Raw genomic sequence first — 13,529 nt, 5'->3', positions numbered from 1 at the left:
CCGATCTTGATTTGAAAAGATTATTATACTTGTTATTTATACTAATTATATAATGATCCTTAAATTCACAAATCTGTATTTCTTATTAACAGTTGTATTAATATTGTTAATATGTATGTTATTATTAATTTAGATGTATAATTTGCATTGTTATTTATGTGCAGGATTGTTGGAGAATGCTCTCATCTGCTGGCAGTGGTTTTAAAGTTAACAGACTGGATTTTAGACGGCCTAACTAATGTGCCAAGCCAGCCGTAAACCACCTCATGTCCGCAACAGTGGGACAAGCCGAGAGGATCTAAGATCAAGGCTGAACCGGTCTCTACCATGGTTTTGTCTAGGTCTTTCAATGTGAATAGGAAGAAGAGACCTATGACCACAATCTTCAATGACAACAGGTTGTTATTCTGTTGAATGTAACACAAAAATCAAAATAACAAAAAGACAGAGACTTTTATTCAAAATATATAACATACTATGGCGTAAAAACAGTGTACAAGTATTTACAGCAAATATGTTATATTCACTACAATAAAAATACAAATAGCACGTTATTCACTTTTTGTTACTTTTTCAGACAAATCCGGCTTACAGAAAAAGATATGAGTTTACTGGCATCACTTAATAACACTCCACTGGGGTACCTGGCCTGCACTCAAGATCAGACCATACTGACAGACAAAGGGCCTCAAGCTGTTGGCAGCACCCTATCACATCAGGTAACAAATATATTAGTATTGCACAAGCGAAGGCATGCATGCTGTTAATAAACAGCAACAAAACCATATTTGGTTAATGGATGGAAACAGGCTAATTTCAATTCTATGGTCAACAATTTTAAATTGTTTAACCCGAGAAATGGCACTCTCTACGTGAACACTGTGTCTTGCTATTTTCCTCTTCAATTTAGCATCACTGTCCGACATTTGACCTGATCCTGGAGCAAATGGGGGCATGTACAATTTAAGCCCTTATTTTTCAACCTCCTCTTTAATTAAAAAACCTTTATCCACCATAATTCCATCTCCTTTCTTTATTTTGCCACAGTCTTTCATTTGTTGAAGCATTTCCAGGAGTCCACATTGACTTGTCATTTCTTTATCTGATATGCCACCAGAAAATAACATGGAAATAAATGTGAAGGAGCCCCTAGGGTTTATTCCAACTAATCCTTTCAAAGTTGTGGCTGATTTGTAGTCGGAGTAGCATTGACTTTGTGTATGTGATGATGATGGCCTTTCCAGTTTTAATTCGGTTCCATCCAGTATAAGAAGTGTGTCTGGAAAGTATTCTCTGTAGTTATTCGGCATTTTATTGACGAATATATCACTGGCTGGCCAAATGGGTACGGATCCAAACCGATAAAACATATAGTTTATCCAATTTCTAAATAGAGCACCTGCATATTGAGGGTTGATGTTAAAGAGATTCGCGATGTGCTTGAACTGCAGGTTCAGTCTTAGTTTTATTAGTGTTAACAGGAATTGATCACCCAATTTCATAGTTTTAATACTGAAAATTGTTCTAGGAACATCAAACGGGCATTCATCAATATTTGGGACAAGGAATTGGAAAATAGCCATGAATATCATTTAAACAAATCCGGTGTAATATTGTAATATTATTTTAATGCGGAGATTCCAGTTATAAATATATTATGCTTATAGTTGGTGTTCTGTTATAAAAGTAGTGGATTAGAACAATATTTTTTCTCTCGATTTCGTGTCTGAATTTCATCATTAGCTATATTTGAAATCCTGTTTTGTCTGCATTTACACTTGATCTACTTATTCTGCAGATATCCTGAATAAGTGGGTTTTTTTGGCGTAGCTTTTTTTAACCCAGCTTTTCACCTTAAATGACCTTATACCTAAGGCCAGCAGACCCGAGTGAATACACTTCATTTATTCAATTGGCTGATGAATTTAATCACCCAGAACATTGACAACATCACCGCGTCTTTTTAGTTTAGGATGTAGTACTATTCAGTGTAGTGAGATGCGGACACACATTTTGGCCCAGTTACAATCACGGAATGCCGGTAAACTCCATCCCCAAGACTTTCAGGGTCAGAGCTTGGTCAGGAAATTGTCAGGTGAAGATGGAATGCACTATTAATAAACGCCTTTTGTTGATAAAACAGTATTTCTTTCAAGATATCAAATTACACGAATTTTACGGAAAGAAAAAAAACTTTTGGTAAATGCCAAATCGTCTTGTATTGTGAGACAACACGTGTTTCTTTATGTTGTGTAAGCATGTATTTATTTTTGTTTTCTGATGCGAAAAGCGTTTCATGTAAAATAATTACGTCCCCATAGATTTCAGTACGCAGGATAATCCCTTATTATGTGAAACGAACACAGTTTTCCCCACATTTTAGCTCACCTCAGCACAACGTCCTGAGCACAAAGGCTCGCATTTTGCCCGTCGTCAATCGTGCGTCGTGCGTCCATCATCAACATTTTGCCTTGTGAACACTCTAGAGGCCACCTTTCTTGTCCGTTCTTCATGAAACATGGTCAGAACATTTGTCCCAATGATACCTCGACCGAGTTCGAAACTGGGTCATGCTGGTGCAAAAAATAGGTCACTATGTCAAGAAAAAGAAAAACATACTTTGATAGAAATTAACACCTGTTTTAATGTAGCAGAGTGATAATGATGTTTGAACAATATCTTAACGTATAAAAATATTGTCCATATAAGATTATGGATTTTACATCAAAGCTCAAGATCTTATGGACTACAATAGAAAGCTTGAACCACTTGATAGAAGTTTGCAACTGTATTATGTAACACAAGTATCACATGTGAATTGAAAAATGCATCAATCATTATGGCCTTTATATATAAAGCACTGTCCAAGCATTTGGGAGCAAAGTAAAGTTTACAACGCTTATTTATCATTAATACTTCTCAGGTGAGCGACCTTGGCCACCATGGCTCTCTTGTTTATTATGAAATCTATTTTTCTTAAATAAACATAATGATCCTTTTCAGGTCCGTACGCCTCACCGCTCTGTGTATTAAAAAGAATGTACATGGTCCTATATAGCACGGCCTGTCTCACAGGACAAATGTGTATGAATCGCTCACTGAAATAAACTATGTTGGATGCAGTCCACAGCAATCTATGTGAATGTGAAATTTTCTTTTCAATGTATGGGGTTTTGACGAAATAGTGTCACTAGTATTGCATTATGTTTGTCTCTTTGAAATGATTTTTTAATAGACCTGTTTGCGTTTTTTGCATTTAATGAAGAGTTGTAATATGTGATAAAGATGCGATAGACGGTATCCCCGCGCTTATTCAATGTTGTCGTTTTGTTTCGGAACAGCAATTCTAAAAGCATTGTCGAGCAGATGCTGCCGAAGGCGCATCCTCTCCGACTTGGTGTTCTATGGGGAGATCTAAAGAACGCTGACGCAGTGGATATAGAACCCGTGACCTTGCAGTCGCTAGGCGGACATCATATCCGCTACAACACGGCAACCTTATTTTCTCTATCTTACAGGTCCACTAAGAAGTTCAACACGACAACCTTTCTTTCTCTATCTTACAGGTCCACTAAGAAGTTCAACCATATCAACGCTCTCTTCCTTGCCTACTTCTGTTTCACGATGACACGAGTGACAGGCGTCGAGGCGTTCTACTTTTATCAGTCGCACGGTAGGTATAAGTATTTTTCTGGGAAAAGTGGGCTAAATACGCTTGCTTAAAGTGTCGTCCCAGAATGGCCTGTGTAGACCGTACCAACGTAGCTCATGTAATATTTTTATTTATTTATTTATATAACCATTGTAATTGAAACTTACGTTTTATCGGCTGAACTTCATAACAAAACAAAAAAGAACGAACGTTAGTATTTTTTTGATATTGGGAAACGAAAATGCTTTCACAGAATCAGCTTGGGTTCATTTGATCTATTCTTGACACACTATTGAAAGGTAGTACTTTTCTAATAGTAGTTGATATGTGCATGCCAATATAATAAAAGTAAAAATGTCTCACGCATTGCATAGAGTTTAAAGATGAAATCTCCTTTAAAGTGTTGATATATACTTAATGTGGCAATAACCTTTAGGTTTACCTAGAAAACGTGGGATAATTCCATTTCAGTGGCATTTTTACCACGTGTCGTGGAAACCCTTGAGTGACAATGCCTCATAAACAACGAATGGGAAAATATAAGCCCCGTTCTGGAAAACTGGGCTAAATGCATTAGCGAAAAATGTAATCATTAATGAACATGTGCAGTCCTAAAAGGCTTATCAGTGACGACACTTTCCGCCGTGACTGTATTTCCGTTATGAAAAGACTTCCTTTAAACGAAAAACTCCGTAAACGCTTTTAAAGCGTCTTCCCTATTTAGTATATGAGGACAGGCTCATATTTTCCCTTTCGTTGATAAAGAGATATTGTCACTTACAGGTTATTTCGACATGTAGTAAAACAAGAGGTTCATATGTTAAAATGGACCTGCACCCACTTGTTCACCTTTCAGCAATGGAGCCTTCCCTTAACAACGAACGTATCAAGATACACCAGGCTGAAACGTTCACCACCAAGGCCCAGATCTGCGGTGCCACCCCGCTCGTGCAGGAGTTTCACTACATGGTTAAACAGGGTAAGCAAGCTTGTGACGGCCTTGGAAAGTGTGGAAGACAAATGGAATTCTTTGAGCTTTTTGAAATATAAGTATGCAATAAGCAGATGTTTAGGCAGCTGTTAAAAGCAATACAACCTGTAGAATTACCAGCTGACAAACCCGCCATTACATACGGACTGTACAGGCTGAACTACGACGACAGTTTACGTACACGCATTAAGCTCCGTTTTCCCAGAACAAGGTTCATGTATGTAATGTATGGCATGCATTCGTAGACCATGGCGGTTTATTGACTGATCACATATTTTAGTCAGTTAATGTAAATATTGACCGATGTATCAGTGAAAAAAAAATATAAAGAATTACAAGATTCCACTATTAGGTCACTAGGTCGCATCAAAGCAGTCCCTCGTTCAAAAGGAATTCTCTTTAAACAGTTAAGACGGAAAGTGTGTTATCTGATTAGACTGTGGAACGAAGTTTGCATTAATTAAAATGTTTTACTATATATTAGGTCAAGAACTCATGTCTAAGCAGTTCTGTCCGCCTTCACTGCTAGCCCGGATGGAGTATAACGTGACGTCATCGAACGGCGCCGTCAGCTGTACAGGCCCTGCGGATAGTTGGGACGGCTGTACGGACAGGACGAAGATGACGTTCAACTACTCCACTTGTGCCACTCAGATGATGTATTCAAGTAGGGAACATAGTTGTCGTTACACTGGTGTTCGTGCATTAATAGTATATGAGCCTTGCTCTTGGAAAACGGGGCTTAATGTATATGCATTAATTGTCCACACAGGCTTATCAGAGACAGCACTGTCCGTTTTATATAAAATGAATCGTGTAACGTATTATCTTCTTATCGGTAATCCAGTCAAGGGTAATCTGGAACGACACTTTACGCACATGCTAAAGCCCCGTTTTTCCATAACGAGACTCAAATGTTTTGATACATAAAAAATAACCAATATAGAATCTTTTATGTTTTGACATCTTTAATAGTATGTTAAATGTATGCTACAAACACGCATTCCCAATAAAATTGTTGTTGATTCTAATGACATTCCTTCTTTGATAAATATTCAAGAAATAAAAAAAAATCCCAGATATGCGATTAGAAATTGGACCTCTGTCCAACCTTGTGTGATAACAAAAATAATAACTATAGTAAATTATGTATTAAAATATTGCCAAGAATGAGAATTTGTATAGTTTTTCTTAACGCTAACATTCAATATAACACGCGTGTAGGTGAGGGACGTGCCTACTGCCTGTTTAACTTGACGGCTACACACCACTATACCATGGTCTACAGCAACGGCACTTCCGGAAGCAAGTTTATATGCGTGGTAAAACGTCTTGAGTAAAAATCGTGTATTAGATAACCAAAAAAAACAGCCAAGCAAGAAACAACATTGTTGCAAAGCCTTGTAATTTTAACAAAATACATAATATGTTCGACCTGGTATCATATCAAAGCTATATGAGTCGTGAAGAGACGTGTGCATGTTTCATTAAAAAATCAATTCTATAGAATGTGCTATGGACACTTATGAATTCAACAGAAGAAGAATGTGCTCTCTATTTGTGTGTATTTACCAGTCAAGTTACATAGACGGATTTAATGTTGTAATTCAATTTGGCTGTGCCCGTGCGACTATGAACGCAATACTGAATATGAGGAGAAAAGTGTACAGCGTACGGAATATTAGGAATACACTAAATTTATGCATTAACAATCGTAAAAAAATATTAATGTATAACTTTGGTATTAAAATGAAACAAAGGTTCATAAAACATTTCATTAATTGCGTTTAATAGAAGAACAACAACACTATTTTAACCTCGGTATGGGAAAACATGGCTTACTGCATGTGCGTTTTGTCGTCTCAGATGAGCCACTGCAGTCCATACATGCTAATCAGGACGACACTTTTCGATTAAATTGAATTTTCCGTTTAAAGGCAGTCACTTCTAATCGAAAATTTCAGTCTATGCGGAAAGTGTCTCCCTGATTAGCTTGTGCGGACTCCACAGGCTAATCTGGGACGACACTTTACGCACATGCATCAATCCCGTTTTCACAGAGCTCGGCTTATTTGTTATTTCTGTTCTGCGTCAGGTTTCGAATTCAGCTGGCACCGCTGCTAGTTTTGTAGAAGGACGCTGCGGACAGAGCAACCAGTCGCCCACGACCTTCGCCACCTCCGACGGAAGTGACGTCGGCTTCACCGTCACCATGTCGGCTGCAGGTAACCGTGACATTTACCTAGCCAACGAATGATTGACTGGAACCAGCATAGCTGGAGGTCACAATATACTAAAAGATTTTCTTAACAAATTCAATGTAAAAGCAATAACTTTAACAAAAAATAAAGTAAAACTTTTGCGCATAAAGACCCTCATAACCATACCTTTTCTCGAAGAGCATTCCAAGCGAATAGATAGAGGGTATTTGTTGGATTCGGTCGAATATCGATTTTATTTCACGAGTGATTATAGCAAATATATTTTTTCTATGATCACTTGTTAATTAAAATCGATATTCCACCGAATCCAACAAATTTTCTTTTTATTTAATGCTTGTTTTCACCGTTTATTTACATTGTGAAAGAGTTAATACGGAATATTTCGCTGGTATAATGACGTCATTTCGTAAAAAAATGACGCCATTTCACAGTAAAACAGTTATAAATACCGGTAACGATATTTTTCACTGTTATTTTTGACTGTTTGAAACAGTTAAATATCAGTTTTATTTCACTGATATTTCACTATAAACCACTGAAAAGCATAAAATAAATTTTAACAATAAAAAAGATAAGTCATGCGATATGTTAGAAAGAACTCGACACAAAGCAAAATATATAAGTCACTGTTTTACGGCCACCTATTTACCGGCTTCTCTTCATTTGATGAGGGGTTCCCACCATCTGTCAAAGTGTTATGTAGACTCCAACCTTCAAGTAAAAGAGTGAATTTCTAGTAAATAACAATGTTTTCCCTACCACATGCACACAGAAATATTCTAAAATAAAGTCATGGCAAGTGACCCTACAGAAAACCGTGTCTTCAAATAAATGATTTCATGTTTTTAGACGGTAAAGCATTTAGTATACTATAACCAGGATCAAATTTTATTTGAGAGCATGGAACGACAACTCTGAAAGGAGATTGTAGGTCATGGTAAGGGGAGATCACTGTGTGGAGCCTGACATATACTGAGATTATCCGCCTTGCGAGTTTGAATCTACCTCAGTCTGAAAATAGAAAACAGCCATATCAATTTGCATATAGGATAACTTTACTTTAGTTTTATCCAAATGTGTTTATTGAATTTCTTGAATTTCTATTTATATTTGATCTATATAAACATTGCAACGTCATACTAAGGCATATGTCTTCAGTCTCATATTTGATTTTACAAATATACAGACTATGCTATTAAGTTGTTCATAATAATTGTGTTTTGTCCGTCTGTCGTTACATCCAAGCTGTCGAGCTTCGAGGTTGCCCTTTTATTCTAGCACCTACGTGACTTGATTCATCTCATTTAACATGCAGTTGTTGTTTATGGACCAATCCCTATCCACTCAGATCACTCAACATGGGCTATTCTCTATCCACCCGTACTCCCAGCATGGACAATTCCCTATCCACTTATGTCAACCAACATGGACCATTCGCTATCCACCATGTCACTGAACATGGACCATTCCCTATCCACCATATCACTGAACATGGACCATTCCCTATCCACCATATCACTGAACATGGACCATTCCCTATCCACCATATCACTGAACACACATATACACAACCAAGGACCATTCCCTATCCACACATATACATTCCCTATCCACGTAATGTAAAAAAAAAAAAAAAACTATATCAACCAACATGTACCATTCCCTATCCACACATAACACTCAACATGTACTATTACGTTACCATTCTCCATCAATCCGTATAGCTCAGCAAGTCCTTTTACGTTCACTTTGTCTTAGAAATGGACTATGCAGTACCGATCGGGGGCATGTGTGTTTTTCAATAACATATTCTTGTTTCAACTTAAAACTTTCATGTACGTTGTAGGTTTCACTACTTTCGCACGGCTAGACAAATTATTAATAATTTTATTTTTTATCTTTCAGAGACCTGTCGTAAGTACATTATGCCTAAATGTGGACGTGTTTGAGCCTTTTGTTACACCTTAATATGTTATCAATAATCTTATAAATTATTTTGTGGTCATAATGTATAAATACACGTATATAAAGAGAATATGCATGATGCATTTAAATAACTTACATGTCGCGCCCATTCTGTTCTATAGACGAAAATAGACATCAATTGTCGTTTATTTTGCAATATTTTTAATGAGCCAAGTGTTTTAAAAAAAGTTTTATATTTCTGAACTATTCATTGAAAATTAACATTGAAATGCACATGCCTACACGCGTCATATTTATATAATTACAAAGTAATCACAAATATGTGAAGCATTGTTACACAAACATAATATGAAACAACGCGATATACGTGTATAATTACACTTACACGCAAAAGATATAAAAACTCCCAACAGCAAAACGTGTCATAATTACAATAGGAAGACCGTAAAGCAAGTAGCATGGGTGTAAAAACTGTAAAATACAAACATTCTGCAACTTCTTAGCATCTAAACATCGTTCCAGCATGTCGTCTTGTTTCGTTTAACAGACGATCTTGAGTCAGGGTCGAATAAATGCGGTCTGCGTGAATAGTGCATTATTTTGACCGCACATGCCGGTGCTTACTTATTATTAGGTCCGCGCGCTAACTGCTATCCCCCCCCCTCAGCTGCTTCACTTACAAAACACCTCCAAATTGGTCAATTTGATATACACAATAACATAACACAGTTAGTTGAATTTTTTAAATATAAATAGCAAAGCATAGCAGTCCTCGATGTATTTCTTTTTTATGAAGTCTTCGGCGTCGTATCATACAAAGGTTTTGCAATCTGTTGGAGTAGTGAGCTTCGTAAATTGACTGGTATATATACATATATAAGTAAAAAAAATACTTTAATGTTATTTTGTATCGCAAGTGAACACTTTTGATGGCATTTGGATGGCGTAGAAGCTAATGCCTAGTTAACGGGCAACTTCAAAATCATGGTAAAAGAAAACATTCTTTCCTTGACGCAGTTGCATTAAGTTTATGTATTGCGCCACAAACACTTTCATTTTTGCACGCTCTCTTTTCTTTTTTTCATGAATCGCTTAGAACAGGCATCGCTTGAGATCTGCTAATTAATAACATAATGATTATTCATCAGAACTACGCCATGTTTCAGACGTTTTCCGAAGCCAATCTCGCGTTCGCTAATAAATGTTCGGATATCGTCGCGGGAAATTCGTGCTAAAATCTCAATTAGTTGCGTCTTGTTATTCCATTTCTACCAATCTGTACTCGTGACCGACGGTACTTTGACAGCTAACTATAATAGAAAGATATTTTTTCGTTTATAAATCATAATAATGTCTCTTTGGTCAATACATATTAACGAATAAAAATACATATTCAAATACTCACACATTTTTTATGATGATGAGTAGTTAAATGTAGAAAATACTAAATTGTACAATTTTAAACGTTTAATAACTCACCCTGCTAATCTTTTTTAAATCTTAAAAAACAGTACTACGATGCATGAAAATAGCAATTATCTCCCCTTCAATTAAAGCCTTTTGGTCGCTTACACACTAATGTATTTTTTTTTCATATAAGTTTTATCCATACCCTTTAACAGCTTTTCTCGAGCCCACCACACCCGCTATCACCACTACAACGCCAACACCCGGGGCCTCCTCTTCCAGCAACACCGACATCGTGCCTATCATTGTCGGCGTCGTCGTAGGTGTTTTGGTGGCGCTGGCGATAGTCGGCGTGGTCGTGTATTTCTTTAAATGCCGGAAACCAGCCAAAGTGGAACACTGGGATGAGAAATCGAGGCCGCCAGGTATGTGTTCGCAGGTCCAGAGCGGATACACTGGCCTTTGTGCATTTATTTGTTTTACATATTTCTAGTTTGAATAAGTAACATTAATCCTTAATCAGCACTGGACGATTCATACTTTGTGTTTCCTTAAAAAAAGCGTTTTCATGTTAATTTAAATGTTATTTCTGTGACATTATTTAAGGAAGAACGTACATGCATGTAAAATGTAAACGAGTCATGTTTGTGACGGAAGTATTTAAAATTCCAATTGGGCATTGGCTTGACGTCATGGCTGCGTCAACTGTTCCAGGGGAAACAGTCAACGGATATGACGTACAGCGTGCCGACGGCCAGTGCTTGAGCATTGAACTCAATGGTAGCACAGGGAACCCACAGGACGTACATACGACAGTGGGCGACCCAGAGAATCCGGCTCTAAAAGAAGTAGAGCGCAAAACTCTGTCCCCGCTTCCAAACTCAAAGGTGTCCAACGGGAACATTCAACCAGTTATACCGCCAATCAATAACACCGTGTAAAAACTGTTGCGTTTGTTACCTGCGTTTGTGTCTAAGCACAATTTAGCCGCGTTCGTGAAAATCTTGGCTTAATGCATGTGTGCAAAGTGTAATTCCTGATTAGCCTTTGAACTGCGACACTTTCCGCTTTAATAGTATTTTTTCGCTTGAATGGAGTCTCTTGTAAGCAAATATTCAGTTTAGACGGAAAGTGTTTTCCCTGATTATCTTGTACGCACTGCACCTGATAATATTGGACGTCACTTTACGCACCTGCATTTTCCCAAAATAGGCTCGTTAATATTATTTGTATTTTTTTAATTATGTTTTTTTTATGTTTATGTTTGAATTTGAGAAAAAATATAATTTCAAGAAGGACACGTCAAAATTAGGTTGTTAAGTCCTTTGACATGCACGCGTCTGTGGAAATTATTGGCGTTTGTGAAAATTATTCGCAACTGAGTTTGAATAATAATTATTTGATTAGCCTAGACCGAGTATAGTCCACGCGCTCATTTGTTTGAGTCTTAGTTAATACGTTGTTGTTAATTTGTTGTCATGTCGTTTTACTGAATTTTGTTTTATATATATTTGTTTCTTATTTATTTTATATATGTGCGTATTTCCAACTCAATTCAAAATAAAACATCAATCACTGCTAAACTGTGCTAAAGAAAAGAATTACTTGTCGGAATGATTACTAGATTCCTATCGAAGCTTGCAATTACTGCATGACAAACACACAATCCGAAATACGTTTTGGATTCGTTCCATGCTTGAAAAATATTAAACTTTTAAATGAAAACTCTTCACGTCCGAATTGTTATCCCTGAATTCCATAGTCAAACTAAAGCTGGTGTTATTCGTCACAGAAATTACATCACATGAAAAACGTCATAAATTGCGTAATCAATTGAATGAAAAAAAAGTACGGAAAGCTGGTTATGTGATATTTTTAGCGATGGAACAAAATATTACGATATGTAATATAAACGATAACACACGGCAGAGCAAGTGAAAACTGTTTTATGATACTATTTTAATAAAAACGTATCGATACCACCGTTGTGTTATCCTGCACTTTCAATTATAATGATTGATAAATGTCCGATCAGCAATATTTCATTTTCGTAAATAATATGGGTGAATTCCAATGTAGAGGTGTTAATTTATTACTAATACCACCATTAAACGTAGTAACAGGTTAGATTTCGGTAAGCACGCAAGCGTTGGGAGCGTGTTTTTAGTACCGAAATACCCGTTATACATAGCTAATTTCTTTATAAACTAATATGTGTTTGCCTTTGCATAATAAATAGAGAATATATGGTTGGTGACTTATGAAATCATGTGATATCAGACGAGTCTGATATGGCGTAGGAAAAGGCATAACCGTACCTTTGTTTTTAACAGTTCTGACTCCCTGGCAGTGTATTCCAACGAAAGTAAAGGAAGAATCTTGCCTGGAACGTACTTATCTTTTCTCAAGAAAATTAATGTGGAATATAATGGTGTTAAGCTGTCTATCTGATCACTCCAATAACTATGAACCGCCTTGTGTACACGTGTCTTCCACCTTCCCTTCGTGGGTGTGTTGTCAGCAAGGTCAGCAACAGTTCCCAAATCGTACTTCCACATTATATGCTGCACTTGTGTGAACCAAGATGAGCTGTCGACTGATTTTAAGTTAATCTGACGTTCAATTAGCGCCCACTCAATACTGTTTTATCTTGCGAGCATTTAGTATGTAATCAGTGCCTGTATGTGAATTTGTGCTTCGATCGGTAAAAGTCTGGAAAGAAGATATATTGCAGCATTGGCTGTGTTATCGGGTAACCTAAGAATTTCTTTCACAAACTTTCTGTTGAATGTCTCGAGACAGTTTCTAATGCGTGCAGTTGGTATTAACAGTTCCAATCCATATAATAGCACCGGAAGAACATAAGATTTGTAAAGATGAATAGTTGACAGTACATTTAGACCCGTTTGACCACTACCGAATATACTATATCATTTTCTTCTTGCTTTTTTTTTAATTTTTATCCACATAAGCTTTTTGGTTTTTCTGCATAGAATCAGTTCGTATAAGACCGAGATGTGTAGCCCTTTGCACATATGGTATTTCCACATTGTTCATGAAGAGGGAAGTAGACACTCCCGTTTTACGTTGGTGAATAACATGGATATGTACGCTCTTGGTGGGTTGTAACAGGTATCGCTCCATATTGGCGAACTCTGGTGAAATATTAAACAGTTCTTGAGCTTCTCGGACTGTCTCGGCACATAAACAAATATTGTCCGCACAAGCACTGGCCGCACATTTAACGTCACCGATAGTGGATCCCACCCTGGCTTCTTGTAGACGATCAAGCAGAGGGTTAACGTAGATCTTGTCGGTGCTCAGTACTCCT

General features: G+C 37.0%; 1 protein-coding gene across 1 annotated transcript in view; it reads left to right on the top strand.

The window, feature by feature from the left end:
• The window catches only part of LOC127849319 (uncharacterized), a 34,521-nt gene extending 27,621 nt beyond the window's left edge, over positions 1 to 6,900 (top strand). Inside the window, exons 5-7 of the mRNA XM_052382039.1 lie at positions 5,128 to 5,310; positions 5,868 to 5,965; positions 6,739 to 6,900. Coding sequence (XP_052237999.1) covers positions 5,128 to 5,310; positions 5,868 to 5,965; positions 6,739 to 6,900 — 443 coding nt within the window. The remainder of the gene's footprint in view (positions 1 to 5,127; positions 5,311 to 5,867; positions 5,966 to 6,738) is intronic.
• The last annotated feature ends 6,629 nt before the right edge of the window (positions 6,901 to 13,529 follow it).

Source organism: Dreissena polymorpha, chromosome 10, assembly GCF_020536995.1.
Source record: "Dreissena polymorpha isolate Duluth1 chromosome 10, UMN_Dpol_1.0, whole genome shotgun sequence".
Lineage (NCBI taxonomy): Eukaryota > Metazoa > Mollusca > Bivalvia > Myida > Dreissenidae > Dreissena > Dreissena polymorpha.
This window is presented reverse-complemented; position numbering and strand designations above follow the sequence as displayed.